Source organism: Dermacentor silvarum, chromosome 10 (assembly GCF_013339745.2).
Source record: "Dermacentor silvarum isolate Dsil-2018 chromosome 10, BIME_Dsil_1.4, whole genome shotgun sequence".
NCBI classification, from domain to species: domain Eukaryota; kingdom Metazoa; phylum Arthropoda; class Arachnida; order Ixodida; family Ixodidae; genus Dermacentor; species Dermacentor silvarum.
In genome coordinates this window covers 58,042,093-58,058,395 of record NC_051163.1, presented here as the reverse complement: position 1 = coordinate 58,058,395, position 16,303 = coordinate 58,042,093, and the positions used below count along the sequence as shown (strand labels likewise).

Below are 16,303 nucleotides of genomic sequence, written 5' to 3'. Positions count from 1 at the left end.
GAATTGTAGCTAGCGAGTATACAAGGCATATCGACGTATTCGGAGGACGGCGCTGGTTTTGCGATATGCGCTGTCAAACTTGCAGTAAAAAGGCACTGTTGCTTCATTTACTTTAAGAAAATGCTGCTTTATGCATTGAAGCACAAAAGTAACTGGAACACCAATACATTTTGTCAGACACATTGAAAATTAATATCTCGAAACTGGTGTAGTCCTGCGAATTCGTTCCAAGTCAATACACCTTACGAGCTCACTGGCTAAAATTCGTAAATTGAAATATGTGCTATAGAGTAAGTAATTAAATATAATTTGTGTAATTGCGTTATTTAAAAATAATTACTGTAAATGTGTTATTTAATCAATGAAGCATTTTGATTTCTCAAAGTAGTGGCCATCTCATCGGGTAATTTAAAGTTCAAGGGTTAGAATTGTGCTATTTGCCACAGGCAATATTTTTTAAACCTTGGTGCGGCTAAAAAATAAAACACCTTACTATGTATCAAAGACAGCAAAGCTAGATAATGGAGCCCTCACATCCTTCGGAAGTCCTAGGTTTGCCACTGCCTCAAATCTACCCCAAGACTTAGCAAGTGCTGCAAGGGATAAAAACGCTGCAAGCGGATGCCCCCACTGGCAGTGAAGCCCTTGATTGTAAAGAGTCGCCTTGCCTGACGCTCCAGGATGCACTCTCTGCTGTGGGCGCGCTGTGCCTGTACTGTACTGCTAATGCCTGAAATTGAACTGAAGCAGGTCAACGCAGTCTGGTGTATCGAGAATGCTATGTATATTTTTTGTGGCACTGAGAAACACTTAAAGGCAAAGGCAAAAATTGCTGCCAGTACACAGTTTTGTTTTCAATGAATGAATTCCTTCTATGCTTCTTTTCACCATGGAAGATGACAAATTCGTATACAGGCAAACCTCAATATAACAAAGTTGCACTTGCATCGAAAAACTTTGTTATATCGAGAATTTCATTATATTGAGGTTTCGTTAGTTCAATAGAACTAAGGTGGGGAAATAAATACAGTTTGTTACATCGCGAATTTCGTTAAATCAAGGTTCGTTATATTGAGGTTTGACTGTATAACAAATGCATCACAAAGGTTTACTTAATGTTGCTATAGGTGAGTTTGGGTATGTCAAGTTACCTGATATAGCTATTTTTAGCATATAAGCCTGTTTGTTATAAACAGGTTTAACCGTAAATAGCCAGCAGCAATGCAAACGACACTTTACAACTTCCTGTGTATAATTGATATTTGTGAAGTACCGTTGATGATGCTTCAGATTTTCCTTGAGTTACTGCCTTGAGAACCGTTCTTCATTCCAAAATGCAGTTCCTGAAAAATGACACCATTGAAAGAAGTTTGCCCTTGCCGTGATGTCATGGAAATAAATGTTATGGGCTGGTGCATCCATACATTATCTCAGAGTTAGACAGTGGTGTGTTTGCCACTTCCTTTGTTGGTTGTCACCGACTGTAGATGGTTCTGCAAAGGACATGGCAGCAGTGAGGTCATTTGTCTTACGAGTCTACTATGCCATATAGAAAGTGAGTCTTCAAATCAGTTTAACTTATAAGGCATCTCTTTAGATATTTAAATAGTAATATGACGAATGCCTCAAGTGCAAGTATGTATAATTTTTTGTTTGACTGTCAAAGAAATTGATTTGTAAAATTGTGGTAGCTGCAGAAGGAGAGTTGAAAACCTCTTTTGTCTGGTGCACTACGGCAGTACACCATTGTCTTTCCTGCCAGTGAGCAATCTCTGTTGGCAAAAACGGATGATTTCCAGGGGTCTTTGTAAACAGCAAAATGGTCTATAGATGCCTTCATAAAATGTGTTGGTGGGCTAGTTGGTTCTTACTTGCAGGTTTAACAAGTGCACATCTTGGACCGGACAGAAGATGGTAGACTCGAGACATTACGTGCTATATTATGTGCTCTATGGGCACATGTAGCTTAAGCACTTGTCTTTTATCTGCCTTCACTTGTCTGGTCAAATGTGTGTACTTAAACCTGCAAGATGCCTTCAATGTGATCCAACAGCACGCATCCTCCAAGCTTGACAGACTGTAGCGAATGTGTTCATGAAGCAACTTTATTTCAACCAAGGCAAGAAAGAGACCTCGCAGGAACTCGCGGGTGACGCCGATGGGAAGCTCGAGTAGAGGGGCACGTGACCCGCGTCACATGATGCGGCACTTCCGGTTCTCGATGGCCGCTCCTCTGGTGGACAGTGTGGAGCTCGCGTTCAGGCGGGGCCGGCTGACGACCATGGTTGCCGGTGGGGCGGCGGCCGCTTTCTCGGGAGGCTCGGGCGCATCCGTGTAGACGCGGAAGTAGAGCACCACGCGCGCTCGCCGCTGCGCGGCGCCGCCAGCGTTGGTGGCCGCCATGATCTCGGACTTGCTGGGCGCTGACGCGTTGATCTTGCTTGGGCCCCGCCCCGACGGGTCGTAGTCCACGGTCAGCGACTCGGCACACAAGATATTGCCGCCTGCGCGGCGATTGACATGACGGTGCCTCTCCCGTGTCGCTTGTTCTGTGGCTCATATATATATATATATGTTGGTGTGTATGCGTGCGTGTGCGTGTATGTGTGCGTGTGTTCAGCGAGAAAATTAAGCGCGGGACCGACGGATTTGACTTTTTGTTAGTTACAGTCATATAATCAGTAGTTCTCCTTGTAACGAAATTGCGTTATTCGACATATCGCCTACTTTGATTTCTTTTTTTTTTTCCTGTCCCAACCAAAGTATGCATTTTAGACCGGGTTATTCGACAATTTGAGAGGAAAGTTGGACTAGTTGATGCGTATTTCAGCATTCTCGTGTAGTGTCCTGCGTGCTTTCTAGTCGTCGTCGTGTTACGTAAATTTCCCTAGCATTTGTTAGAAGCATGTAAATCCCGGATATTTCGAATGGCAGTAACACCGTACTTCGCCTGGCACGATGCGCGAAACGGGATATCCGCATGGGAACCCTCGGTGCAGCATACATGCTATGGCCCCTCTGCGTTTCTTTGTTGCTGAGGTAAAGAACGCTGCGAAGGCTACGCCATGTGCCGGCAGCTCCTTGGAACTAAGTATCACGCCTGGTGGTAACCGACAGACGATCGAGGCAGCCTTTCGTGTACGGTCGTCAGCATGATTTCGCCGCCGTCATGTCGCCACTGCCGAATGCCGCTTTGTTTCGATCGCGGTGGTTTCGATATACGTTTTGCGAGCTCCCGAGCTGTTGGAGTGTACATAGCGCGTTACATGGAGGAAGGAAGTAAACAGTATACGTCACGCAGTAAGCCTTGCTTCACGCAGCCAGACTTTGCTAGCCAGCACTCTGTGTAGAAGTCCCCTTTGCCTTTTCTCTCTCGTGCGGAAGGCTTTAATCGACGCGCACAATGGTTCAGGTGCCTTGCCAACCGTACTGTGCACATTTGCTGCCGCGATATGTTCGCGCAACTTCAGTCCCTTATATTGCAACATTTGTCCTTTACAACGCGTGCGAGTGCTGCCGCTGCAAGTTGCTCTCGCACCCCGTTGCCTTTTCGGAAAAGCGTGCGCCGAACGCGGCGGTGGGAGACGCTAAAGCGTGCCGCGACATATCACGTGTTGGGCTGACACCCTTCAATTTTGTCCTTTCCTTCCTCCATGGCGGGTGGCTATTTACTATTTCATGGCATGCCGCCCTTAGCGGAATACTCGTTATAACGAAGTGACATTTCGCTCCACCTTCGTTATAACGATGCATGGTTACGCGCAACTGGTAACCATGCAGCGAAATGCTCCTTATAACGAAGTGACGTTTCTCTCTCAATAACTTCGTTATAACGATGCATGGTTACGTGCAACTGGTTACCATGCATGGATGCATGGTTACGACCAGTTGCATTAGTAGCACATGGCACCACTTCTTACCGCAGGAGAACGAATCTCTTAAATTTGCTTGCAGCAGCAACGCGGCTCCACAGACTCTGCACAGTTTAGAAAATCTGCGCCCTCTTCAACAGAAATAGGAGGATTTCCTTCAGTGTTGCCAGTATGTGCCTCTTGCGTGTAAAGAAAGGAGCACGCAATCGGCGAGCTCTTGTTAATCTCGGTGTTACTATATACTCACGTAGGCCGACGCTCCAGAGGCTCATGTTAGCCTTGAGCGCGCGGATGGCCTCGGCGACGGGCAGGTCGCGGCCGTCGCGGCTGAGGGCGGGCATGAACACGTGGTGCGACAGGCACCGGGGAAAGCGCAGGTTCGCGAACTCGGCCGCGCTCTCGGGAAACGTGCTGTACACGATGCGCAGGACCTTCAGGTAGCGAACCAGCGTGCGCACCTTGCGGGAAAGCGCTGTACCCGGGGGAACGTCTGCGTGCACATATATAGCAGGTCGCATTGGACTCAAAAACAGTTGAAAGAAAGTACTACAGTTTAAGAACTCGATCTAGCGAAACTCGATTTTACGATGTTCCCGTTCTAACGAAATAATTCGAGCGTGGCCATCACTTCGTTAAACAGAGTTTCAACTGTATGCTGCCTCGGAACTTTCAAACTTTATTGTATATTTGCGTTAGATGAAAGTACAAATGAACTCCCTAAACCACAGAAAGAATGCCTGGCCAGTGTACGTAGTGTTAGCATTCCTTTCGTTTGATGTTATTCCTTTTTATCACCCACCGCTTCAGGTGAAGTAGAAGCGCGGAAAGGAAAAAAAATTCGAATGAAATCGTTACATTATTCCAACCATCCATGGGAAGCGTAAGAACGTCGTAAATGATTTCAATACACGGGACATGGCCAGGATTTCGGGGCGCGTACACGTCGCGCCATCTTTTGACGGCGGCCGCACGCCCCGCCGTAACTGAGTGGAGAACAAACGAAAAAAAAAAAAAAAAATATATATATATATATATATATATATATATATATATCATGAACGAAATTGCTTGTTGAAGATGATTCGGTTATACATACTGAGACACTCGGACATTCTGGTGAAAGTCCAGATAGCGTGCCACAAAGCATGTAGGTTCCCAAGACATTTGAATATTCTACAACAGAGCCTATATAGGCAAAAAGCTAGATTGACAAGCATGAGTAGATTACGCGATTAAGCTCAAGCAGATCAGCTGGTAACTATTTGTCACCACCCCATTTCAAAGGGGGTGCCAAATGTGCACTCTTAATCTTGGTTCATATACGTTCGACTACAAATAGGTGGAACATATACAAAAAAAAAAAAAAAAAAAAAAAAAAGCTCCAATTACTAAATAGAACCTATTTGGAAAATTTCCTTGAGCGTCGGCTCTTCGGTCGAGATTACTGCCTCTGATAACTTGCGGGGACGCTTGACTCCCTCGCGAATATATTTTATGAGCGTAGGATCCGAAATGGTCGCGTGCAACTTGCGAAGGCTCACCGATCTTGGCCTTGACGAAGAGCGTCTGCAGGTTGTACAGCTTGAGCGGGCTCTCGCTCTGCAGCCACTGGGAGGCCCGCTTGAGCACGCACGTGAAGTCCTCGAAGGCGTAGTCGTCCAGCGGCTTCGGCACCACGTCGCGCACCTCTGCCGCACAAGACCGGATGCGATGACTCAGAAAGTGTCTAAATTTATCAAACAATAGCCAACCGAAAAGACATTATGCGACTCGATCGTCGCTTTTTTCGGCGAGAACGATTTAATAAATTAAATTATGGGGTTTTACGTGCCAATACCACCACCGTGGTGGGCGACTCTGGATTAATTTCGACCACCTGGGGTTCTTTAACATGCACCTAAATCTAAGTACACGGGTACTTAGATTTAGGTGCATGTGTGTTAGCGCCGATACCACTATGTTCTCCAAAATAACGCACAAACTAGTACTTCGCTTGTGTTCGTTAGCGTTAATAGTTTCTTGGAAGTGTTCTGTTATGGCTAAGATCTATTCCAAGCCTAAAAGAAACCCGAGAAACTAGGCCGCTGTTCGAACAGCGCGCTGAATGTGCAGTCGCTCGTCATTGGTCCCCGCTGCTCTGAACGCATCACGATCACAACAAACCTGCATTCGCTGTCGGCAGCGCTTGTGAGCGCGTCAGCGGTTGGTTGGAGGGGAGAAGAGCGTGACTTCTCGCATCCTGTAGGCCTCCCTAGGCATGTGCGGAGTGATTTGCAGGAGCGCAATCTTGTACTGCACCCCCTTCACACTTCTGCCTAAACTACTACTGTTTTGTGTGCTTGCGGTGAACTGTTTCCTCGTTCCGAACAAACGAACGCTATTTCAACTGCGATGCTCGCTTTCTATGCGTTGTGTGAGCTTATGTATGGATTACTGCGCAAACGTCAAGCTGAAACAGAAATAAAATAGGGAATATTGATTCCTCGTGCCAAACAGCTGGTCTGCTGCTCTCACCAAATGAGATGTTGGATGCCAGCGGAACGTCGGTAGCGTGGCCGAGCGGTCTAAGGCGCTGGTTTAAGGCACCAGTCTCTTCGGGGGCGTGGGTTCGAATCCCACCGCTGCCAAATTTTTTCTCTCGCATATTTTTTTTTTTTTTTTTTAGCCGCTAAGATGACAACAAGAGGTAATAAATATGCATAAAAAAAGAGCACCCGATCCGACTAGGAGAGATCAAACTTGGAGCGGGATTAAACTTTGCAGTAATGCGGGCGGTGTTTCGAATTGGGCTTGTTGGTTGTTGAATAGTTCTTTATACGCGGAAACAGTGCAGAAATTTGACGAAGAGTGAAGTTGAGTCACAAATAGGACGCACCACAACGCTATACTTCCAGCAAAACGTTTCTTCCGCCGGTAGAGAGGTTTTATACTGATTCCCGTAACAAAACAAGAAAAACTGCAATGACCACGGTGTAGTGGCGTTGACTACCGGTTCTCGAGTCGCTATCGAAATCACCGCCAATGTGCAATTTTCTCCCACTGTTGTGGAAGGGTTGTGGAATGCGAAGGCGAGGACATGAATGATTTACTTTGCCGCTTATTTACTTGCAGCTTTGCCGCTGCATTCTTGGCCTGTCACTAACTATGCACTCAAGCCGCGTTATAGCGAAACGGGTTAAATCGAATTAATAAATATGACGAAGTATGTTTCTTGAAATCTCCATTGAAATATGCGGAATTGAAATCTCGCTTTAATGAAGTTAAATATCCCATATAGAAGCCAACATAAATACTTTTCGGTTCACATAACTTAGGCCGAAATCCGTCGCGCGCGACGCTGCTGGTAAACTGATCGTCTGACGCAACAGTTCCTAACACCCACGCGCTCATTCCAGGCCTAAATCTAATTTGGCATGGGCTCAAGAAGATCTCTGCCACCTGGCATATGTTTCATTTGCTTTCGCGGTCCTTCTGCTTGGCGCGGCCGGCTGTTGTTGTGCCTTCATCGAATTCATTATCGTCGTGGTCATCGTCGTCATCATATTTATGTCCGTTAGAGGACGAACGCTTCTCCCAGCTTTCTCCAATTACCTTGCGCCTTTAACTACGCCGAACTACTGAGGCTTATAACGTCCCTTGAAAGACCGAGCCGCTCCCTTCCAACTATATATACACCAATCCATTGCTCCCAGGTTCCCTGTCGCCATCTTAACGCCTTCAAAAATACCCGGCGCACTGCTGCTGCGCTACTCAAGTCATTCTTTCACCACGTGTCCTTCTGTTACTCGCGCGCTGACCGGCTGACCAGCCAAAACCAAAACCACCAACGCGCGCCGCCTACGACATCTACAGTTTCTGTTCAATTCGCTGAAGGCTTCCTAGCCTCTCGCTCACATAACACCCTCCTATGTGTTTTTTTTTTTCCTGCCGCCATCCCATTCTCCTCCCACTCCTGTCCTCTCGTCTTAGAAGCCACGCCTAGATACGTCAAGCAAAAGCGCTCATTTTCTTTTCAGCCTGTTCCTTTACAGCCAGCCGTGTCCGCCAACGACCGCAAGTGACGTCACCATAATAACCTGTTAAAACTAACCTGCCGAGAATGACAAGGCCGCCTTTGACGAAGATAGGTCCTCCTATCGAAACGTTGACCAGCCTTTCTGAGGCGCTTTATAACTGTTTGTAACTTCTGTACTTCTAGTGGCTAGGGTCCCCTGTGAGTAACTCAACTAGATAAACGTATTCTTGCACAGATACTAGAGGTTCTAGAGGTTGCTTACACTTTATCGGTTAAGGACCTAATTTATTTGGTGGAAGTCATAGCCAGCATTGCTGAACAGGGCAATGTCATCTGCAAACCGTAAGTTGCTTAGATATTCGCCGTTGATCCTCACTCCTAATTCAGCCTAATAGCTTAAGTACACGAAGCACACGGTGGAGAACCCGCCGTGGTTGCTCAGTGGCTATGGTGTTGGGCTGCTGAGCACGAGGTCGCGGGATCGAATCCCGGCCACGGCGGTCCGCATTTCGATGGGGGCGAAATGCGAAAACACCCGTGTACTTAGATTTAGGTGCACGTTAAAGAACCCCAGGTGGTCCAAATTTCCGGAGTCCCCCACTACGGCGTGCCTCATAATAATATCGTGGTTTTGGCACGTAAAACCCCATAATCAAACACGGTGGAGAGATTGTGTCTCCTTGTCTGACTCCTATCTCGATCGATATTTTCCCGCTTTTCTTGTGGAGAATTAAGGTAGCTGTGGAGTCTAGGTATTTGCCAATATATTCACGCACGCTTCATGCGCTAGTTGACTATCCAAATGCTGAATCAAGTGCCTTTTCGTAATGTATAAGAGCCATATAGCTTCATCTATACCTGGCAGTCACTCGCCCCCCACCCCTTCCTCTTTGCTGGCAGGCAATGTTGGCCATGGGGCGGACAACGGCTATAACGAAATAATGACTATAAGAAAGTACTTACGGTTTCCACCTCAACTTCGTTATAGCGTGAAATAGTTCTTGATCCCCCTTCAACTTCGCTATAACGAGGTTTTACCCGACTTTTCATTGAGTACTGGTCACGTGGCACTCACGTATCCTTTCTCGAGTGGGCAGGCCTCTGTAGAAGAAGATGCGCAGGCTGAAGAGTTGGAAGTAGCCGAAGCCGTCCCCCTGGGCCACGTCGCGGCGCATCTTCTCGGGTTGGCGTACGTCGCGCGACTCGACTCCGATGACCTTTCCCGGGACGGGCCTCGCGCCGGTCGCCTTGCTCGGCATTGAATCTCTCGAGCAGGTCGGGCACCGCCTCGTACCGGATGCATCCGGCCGGCTGCTCCACCAGCTGCGGCTCCAGGTCGAGGTAGCCCAGCTCCACGCCGCCGTTGATGTGCGCCTCGCAAGGGAACAGCCACACCCTGCGTTCGCCGAGCCGGCTCTTTCGCTTGAGTAACGGACGGACAGACATCATCACCATAATCATCATCACTGTAGTGTAACTTAAATGAGCAGCTATATAGGTTGACCGACAACTTGCTGGCTGAATATATTACCGGCTTAATGACTGAAAGAAAGTAACAGATTCCCTAACGGAAGTAACGGAAGAAAGTAACGGCCAAGCAAAAAAGACAATTTCTGCCGAACAAACAAGAACCTCGCCGATATAGCCTACATAGTACGCTGGAATCAATTTATAACCATGCCGCTAGGTTTCACTCACTCACTCACTCACTCACTCACTCACTCACTCACTCACTCACTCACTCACTCACTCACTCACTCACTCACTCACTCACTCACTCACTCACTCACTCACTCACTCACTCACTCACTCACTCACTCACTCACTCACTCACTCACTCACTCACTCACTCACTCACTCACTCACTCACTCACTCACTCACTCACTCACTCACTCACTCACTCACTCACTCACTCACTCACTCACTCACTCACTCACTCCTCTCTCAGCGCATTTGTACTGCTCGTATGTTTGTTGTGCTGTCGTCTGCGCGGTGTTTGCCGTGTTGCTATAGAAAGGTTCGGTATAAGATGTTGGCTTGTGCTAGGTGGCTAGGCGCGCATCTATGCTGTTTATGTAACTTAGTCCGTCGTCTGCGCTTTTCGCCATGTTGTACGAAAACTGAGTGTCGCACACAGCTTGTAACTCTTGAGCCTCTCTACAAACATAATATGTTTGTGATGCGGTCACAAACATAACATTTGCGATGCGGTCAACGCTGTCTGCGTGCCTTGCCTGAGCCCGTCGCCGTAGTAGTGCTTCTGCGCCGACAGCCTGGTGCCGTCTTCGTCCGAACGGGAGGAACGGTATCCCTTCGCTTCTCCCGAAGAGGAGGAAGAAGCCGGATCCCTGTCCCTGAACTTGAACTGCACCGTCTCCATGGAGACCACACGGTAGCCGCAGATCTGCCGGTACCAGTCGCTGGCGCGCTCCACTACGTCACTGCGTCACGCGCTGGTCGTTGGGATGATTTCCATTTAAACATCGTCGTCGGCATCCCTATTTGTGTCCGGCGCGCATGATGGCTTCTTGCACGCAATCATAATTACCCCTGTCTTGCGTAATCCAACTCCTTCCTATGCCTCCGATTTCCCTAATAATGTCATCTTACTACCTAATTATTTGCCTTCCTCTGTTACATTTCGCTCTCCTATAGGAGCCGTTCTGTTCCAGCATACGTTAAATCTAGCTTAACGTACAGAAACTTAGTGTACTTACTGTACTGTGCTTGCTGTACGTAAGCAGAACGTGCTGTTCGTTATCTACTCGATCACAACATTACATGATCTGCACATCTCCACTAAGCCTTAGCAGCTATATAGAATGTTAGCGAGATCCGTTTGCTGTCTAACCCACAGTGCTCCCTTTAGAACCGTCTGTTCGGGAACAGCTGCCCCTGCAAAAGGTGGTTCCCAAATAATGCTGGTCATGATGTCAATGACCCTTTGGGCAGACCGCAGGAGGACAAAAGCATGAATTTTGAGATTGGTTTCCGTTAGTGTCGTTGCTGACGCGTGAGGTATGCAGGACACTATGTTCCGGGTGGTTGTGGTTTGCTAAAAACCGTATCAAAGGAATAGACATGGCCGTTGCATTGCGCTTCCTGAAGCTAGTTGCACGCGAAATGCAATATCTGTAAAAGGCGCCCGTGTGCATTATCTTCATCATAACATTATAAGAGCAGCGGAGAAATTCTGTAGTACTAAACTGAAGTCGCCAGAAAACAACAACGGTGAAGTGCGCGCGCGAAGGTCTGACACGAGCGCGCCTCACGGAATGAACGCCTCGCCAGTGTTTGCTCCTACGCCTGGGCTACTAATATATTTGTTTCCTTGAGTGTAATGAATCGTCGGCATCAAACTACGGCTCTGCAGACGCAACATAAGCTATGCAAGAACACCCAAAATAACCTCGTAAGCACGATTACGCGCGTAATCACATGCAAATAATATGTATAACAAAGTTCGTGCGTTAATATACATGTTTGAGATTAGAAGGGCTTTATTAGATAAATTCAGGGGAAAAAAAACCAGTAGGATGGGATCAATTTGATAAAATGTGGTGGATGCATTTTACTACTAAAGCTTGCGACCCTTTACACGCAGTGTCCCATGACTCTTAATTTACCGAAGGCTTATGAAAATGCCATCATCACATCTGTAACCTAATGGGCCTACAATTTAAAATGTAGGCCAATTCGGCCGCCTTTCGGAGATAAACAAAATATTCACAAGGTTATTGATCTTACTATACATGCACGGGGGAGGGGGTCAGCAGCAAACTTGAAGCGATAACGACAGGATGTGGCTTTATACTGTAGTTTCGCCGCCTGGTGTCCTTGAGAGAATCACGTAAGACACATTGGAGAAAGGAGCCTCACTGCGGGACGATGTTTAGGCAGCACGGCTTGCTTTCATCAAGACACGCCCTCTTGCCGAAGCTATGCAACCGAGCCGAGTTGTCTTCCCCAGGGCAACGAACGGACACGCCATTGTCAAGGCAAGTCTTATTTTCACGAGTACCAGCCGGCTTAGATGAAGACAAGCCCATTCCTCGAAAAGCTGATATCAAAATAAGGATACTCTCATACTGTGTAGTTCTTGCAAGTGTCCACCTTCTGCCCTTTGGTTTTAATTGAGTGCTTCAAGGTGAGATGTGCGATGACCGCGTAAACTGTGTATACATATGACACGGTCTTTGCCATCTTCCTAAGCACACGCGTTTCGCTTTGTCTATAGTATATGACAGTGGTCGCAAGCTCACCAACTGCTCGATGTACAGTGCTAAAGAAATGTATGCGGATGTCAAATGAGTGAACCTCGTACTCACTCAAACTCTTGAAACTCGAGGAGACCCGTGCTCTTTGAGCGACGCACAAGGGGCAGAAACTCATAGTAGAGCAAACCGGGCACCACGTCCTGACCCTTGTCTTGTTCCGACGCGTTCGACTTGTTGAAGGCTTGCAACGAGAGCCGAGACGACCCGCTCGCCTTGGACGACGTTAACGACACGCTCTGCGCCATGTCGCTCGCAGTATAGCGCGCACACTTTTTCAGTCACGACCACCGCCTTATCGACGTTTGCTTCAGGCGACCCGCTTTACTGGCCTGCCAGAAACGGCGCCGACCCCTTGCTGAAGACAGAACGAAAGTGTTTCCTTACAGCTTGTCGTTTCCACGGCGCGGATGTTAATTACCGGCGGAGATGTCTGTCCAGGTCGCACGCGACGGTAATGTCGTGAGGTGCTCGAGATGGTTTACGATGATGATGTAGCCGCCGTTCTTCAAAGCAACCCCTGCATGGAGGTCGGCAGAGTCGATGCTCGCGGACGATACTTCGTTCTTCGTCAATGAGCGAAGACCGACGCGGGCTGCCGTATTCTGTCCTTGATGCACGAGGACCAATTACGCGCTGTGAGCAATTTCCCGCTGCCAAGACCGGGTACGGCGGTATCCGCACGGAAGCCACGAGGGGCTGCCGCGACGAATATGCGCGCGATTCGCGTTTTCTGTTCTCTTCTTCTTTGAACGGAACACCTTTCCTACGACAAAACTGAACGCAGAAAAAAATATTTATTTATTATTTATTTGACATACCCTAAGCTCCGAGGCATTGTAGAGACGCTCCCCATATTAAAAAAAAAAAATTAGGGGCAGCTTTACACTAGTGGTGCGAAGACTGGGCAAACAGCGAAGCTAGCTTTATGTCGGTTCGGCCAAGTTTTTGCGAGGTTATGCTTCGAGTACTCGGCTACGTTTTGCGCAAGGTCACCCCAGAATCATCTACAGCCCAAGGAGCAACGAAAACTCGGTCATTAAAGTATCGGGACGCTTTTGGGCCGCGATTTTGTAGCGATGCTTTAATTATGACTTATTCTATACAGTCTTATCATCCACCACTCACGGCCGATTGATCCCGTTGATAACGCGCGCGGACCGTCGCTCTGACCACTGACAAAGCGCGATAAGCGCGAAAAGGCATTATTACCGGAAAAGCATCGCTACAAAATACCGGCCCTGGACGCTGAAACGCTTTCGCTCGATTTCGCGGGCTCGTAACTCCGGATCTTCAGCGAATCACCGACGTTTCACCGCCGCTTCGGCGGCGCGATACTCGGGATCGGACCGAAGTCGTCTCACTCGCTCTCGAGTGAGATGACTCAAGCCGCGCTTCCTCTTCTTCGGGAGTCTCTTCTTCGGGCGCCCCATCTTCGTGGCGATGTGCTCGGCGCGGATACGGCGGGGCTTTTGTGTCGCCGTGGCGGCGACGCGGAGCTATGTATCCCGTGGGTCGGCGCAGTGACGTCACGGCTTAGCGGCGCCTCTGCGCAGCCGCGGCAAACACGCCGCACGGCGCGGTGACGTCATGGTTGGGTAAAGCTAAGGCGAAGCGATGCGGCGCGCGCGATGACGTCACGGCTCTCGCAGCTGTGGCGAGGCTCGGCACGGTTGGCGCAGCTGGGGCGAAGCATTGCTAGGCGACGCATGGTGACGTCATCGCCAGGCGGAGGTTTTTCGGCGTACACTCGAAGGACCGCCCTCGAGCTTAAATAGCTTCGCTAGTTCACAAAGGTATGTGCCATTGCGCTTGGACCCTTTCTGCACTACCTCCAGGATCGGCCCACATTTCGGGCGTACACCACTTGACCACCTCCAGCTTAAGCAGCTTCGCTGTTAAAATAATAAATAAAGACTTCTCAGAGAACCTCATTGAATGAAATATTATTTTTTGACAGAAAGAAAACGTATATAAGAAGGTCGATCAACAGCTTATTAATAATAACGAACAGAAATATATACATAGAAAGAAACTGGGGGTTTGGAATTACCCCACCAACCACACACACACAAAAAAAAGAAAAAAAATATTCACAGACGATTACGATACTCCCTAATGCGAAATTTGTGCGCAGCTCTATACGTATTTTCATTTCGCGATATATTGGCTGGCGCGGCTAATCAGTCTGGTGCGGCACGCTTCAAACGGATCGAGCGAAGTGTGGCGCGACTGCGTCGCTAATCGGGAGATCGCGAGAGGCAGCGCGTGGGTGACGCGTGGGCGTGACTCACAGCAGCCGCCGCAGACAGACCTCCGCTCATGCAGCGCTTTGTTTACATAGGCATATGGTATCGGTGGCGTCATCAGTGAACAGACGACGCGCGGTACTCTGGCGCCATCTCGTAGCCATCGTCGCTGCACAGGCCGTCTTGCGCGGCACTACGCTTTTCTTTTCACGCTTTCTCTTACACGTTGGCCAAGACGCCTTGGCCAACGTGTAAAACGCGTTATGAAGACTACGCAGCTGTCTCTGGGGTTTTCCACGCTTCCGCCGAAGCGCAAGTACGCTCACTTTTATACTGTATGGGCCCCGAAAGTCATCCCCTGCACGATACTTTTTCGCTTTCTGCGGAAGAACTGCGATCCTACGATAGAGATCGTCGCCCAGCGTTTCACGTAGCGCTTTGTTCACACGGTTAACGAGCTCTATGAATCTCGCTTTCACAAGGTACTCAAGAATCGGGCGAAAGCATTGACGCTTACTACGCAGAAATGTGCAAACTAGTCAAGCGTTGCAACTTCCCGTCGACCCAAATCGAAGAGCGTCTCGTGCGGGACAGATTCGTAGTAGGCTTAAAAGACGCTCGTCTCTCGTTGAGCTGTGCCGTAACCCCAAGTTGACGCTAAATGATGCTTGTACTCAAGCGCGTCAATGGGAAGACGCCGACAAAGACAAAGCGGTAAAAGGAATTGCAGAAGGTTCCACGCCAATTCAACTAGAGACAGCCAAATTTCGCAAAACCCCTCGACGCTCGGATGGCAGGCAGCGAGACGCGCCGCCCAGGATGAAACGCTCCGGCGACGGTACTACTTCTTTCTCCGGGCGTTCGCTGCATCCACGCTCAGAATGCCCAGCTCGTGCGTCGCTGTGCAATCACTGTCGAAAGACAGGACACTTCGCTGTGGTATGTCGCTCCCATAAAGCAAAGCGGACCAAGCTTGCTACTATTTGCCTGGATACTGTCGTGGTGCCTGAGAACGCCAAGTACGTGGATGTCACCGTAGACAATTATACTGCCTCTTTCAAAGTCGACTCTGGTGCGGAAGTCTCGGTTGTGCCGGAAGGTTTCCCGACAGTGCCTCCGCAGCTCGACAAAGCGGACAATCTGTTAAGAGGTCCAGGAGGTCAACCGCTTCGAGTACTCGGATCGTACGTCGCCCAGCTCATCTGGCAAGGGAAAACCAAGTGCCCAGCGACTGCATGTGGTGCAGTCTCTCTCTACTCCACTACTAGGTTTAATTCCCAGCACTTCGAGCACTCGACGTCGTCAGATACCTAGGAGGCGTAGAGACCCCCCCCCCCCCCTCCCCCCGCCGTATAGCACCATGCAGAACTATTCAAAGGCCTCGGCATGCAGTATGTTCCAGGGAAACTACTAGCAGCTGCGGGCGCTCTCTCCAGGATACCACCCAAGGTTTCGTCTCCTCTATGCATGGTGGAATTATTTGTAACGGAAGTTGTTAACAACGCATCCTCAACTTTGCCGTTGACTCCGCAAGACATCGAGAGAGCCCAAAACATGGATGGGGAGTGTACTATCGTGAGCAATATGAAAGGGAACATTTTTTTTTTCAATTGACGCGATGAGTTGCTTACGCCTTAAAAGAGTGCTACTTTTGGCCACGCTTCGGCGCACAAAGTTACCAATAACCGCAATACCAAACAATTATCACTGTGCGCTGGCGAGTAGAAGTTCCGCACTTTGTGTAAACGGACCAATGGTGGGAGTACCAACAGTTATTAGAACAGCGTCTCCCTTCCCACATTGTTTTCGACGGCGGCCACCGCGTATCGCCATAGCAGGGTTCGAGGCTATCTGACACGCGCTCCTGTGTTTCCTTTCACATTGCTCACGAT

General features: G+C 48.8%; 1 protein-coding gene and 1 non-coding gene across 3 annotated transcripts; one reads left to right on the top strand and one right to left on the bottom strand.

Moving 5' to 3' along the window:
• Positions 1 to 2,094: 2,094 nt before the first annotated feature.
• Positions 2,095 to 12,852, bottom strand: LOC119431995 (uncharacterized). 2 transcript variants are annotated; one of them, XM_037699437.2, is made up of 6 exons: positions 12,217 to 12,852; positions 10,123 to 10,329; positions 8,963 to 9,283; positions 5,414 to 5,560; positions 4,120 to 4,362; positions 2,370 to 2,504 (listed from the first exon to the last, which is right to left on the bottom strand). In XM_037699437.2, the coding sequence occupies exons 1-5, from the start codon at positions 12,408 to 12,410 to the stop codon at positions 4,146 to 4,148; spliced, it is 1,086 nt and encodes a 361-aa protein (XP_037555365.1). In that variant the 5' UTR covers positions 12,411 to 12,852; the 3' UTR covers positions 2,370 to 2,504; positions 4,120 to 4,145. The 2 variants fall into 2 exon arrangements, with proteins under 2 accessions (XP_037555366.1, XP_037555365.1); XM_037699438.2 differs by lacking the exons at positions 10,123 to 10,329; positions 12,217 to 12,852 and having other exon boundaries at positions 2,095 to 2,504; positions 8,963 to 9,277.
• Positions 6,418 to 6,499, top strand: Trnal-aag (transfer RNA leucine (anticodon AAG)). The gene has a single exon. It is a non-coding gene; the product is annotated as a tRNA-Leu (tRNA).
• Positions 12,853 to 16,303: the final 3,451 nt, after the last annotated feature.

Excerpts from the sequence above, each read along its gene's own strand:
- LOC119431995 (XM_037699437.2), bottom strand. The coding sequence starts at position 12,410 with ATGGCGCAGAGCGTGTCGTTAACGTCGTCCAAGGCGAGCGGGTCGTCT. Across the intron at positions 10,330-12,216 it reads CTCGAGTTTCAAGAGTTTGA|TGACGTAGTGGAGCGCGCCA; the intron begins GTGAGTACGAGG and ends CGCGTGACGCAG. Across the intron at positions 9,284-10,122 it reads TACTACGGCGACGGGCTCAG|GGTGTGGCTGTTCCCTTGCG; the intron begins GCAAGGCACGCA and ends CGGCGAACGCAG.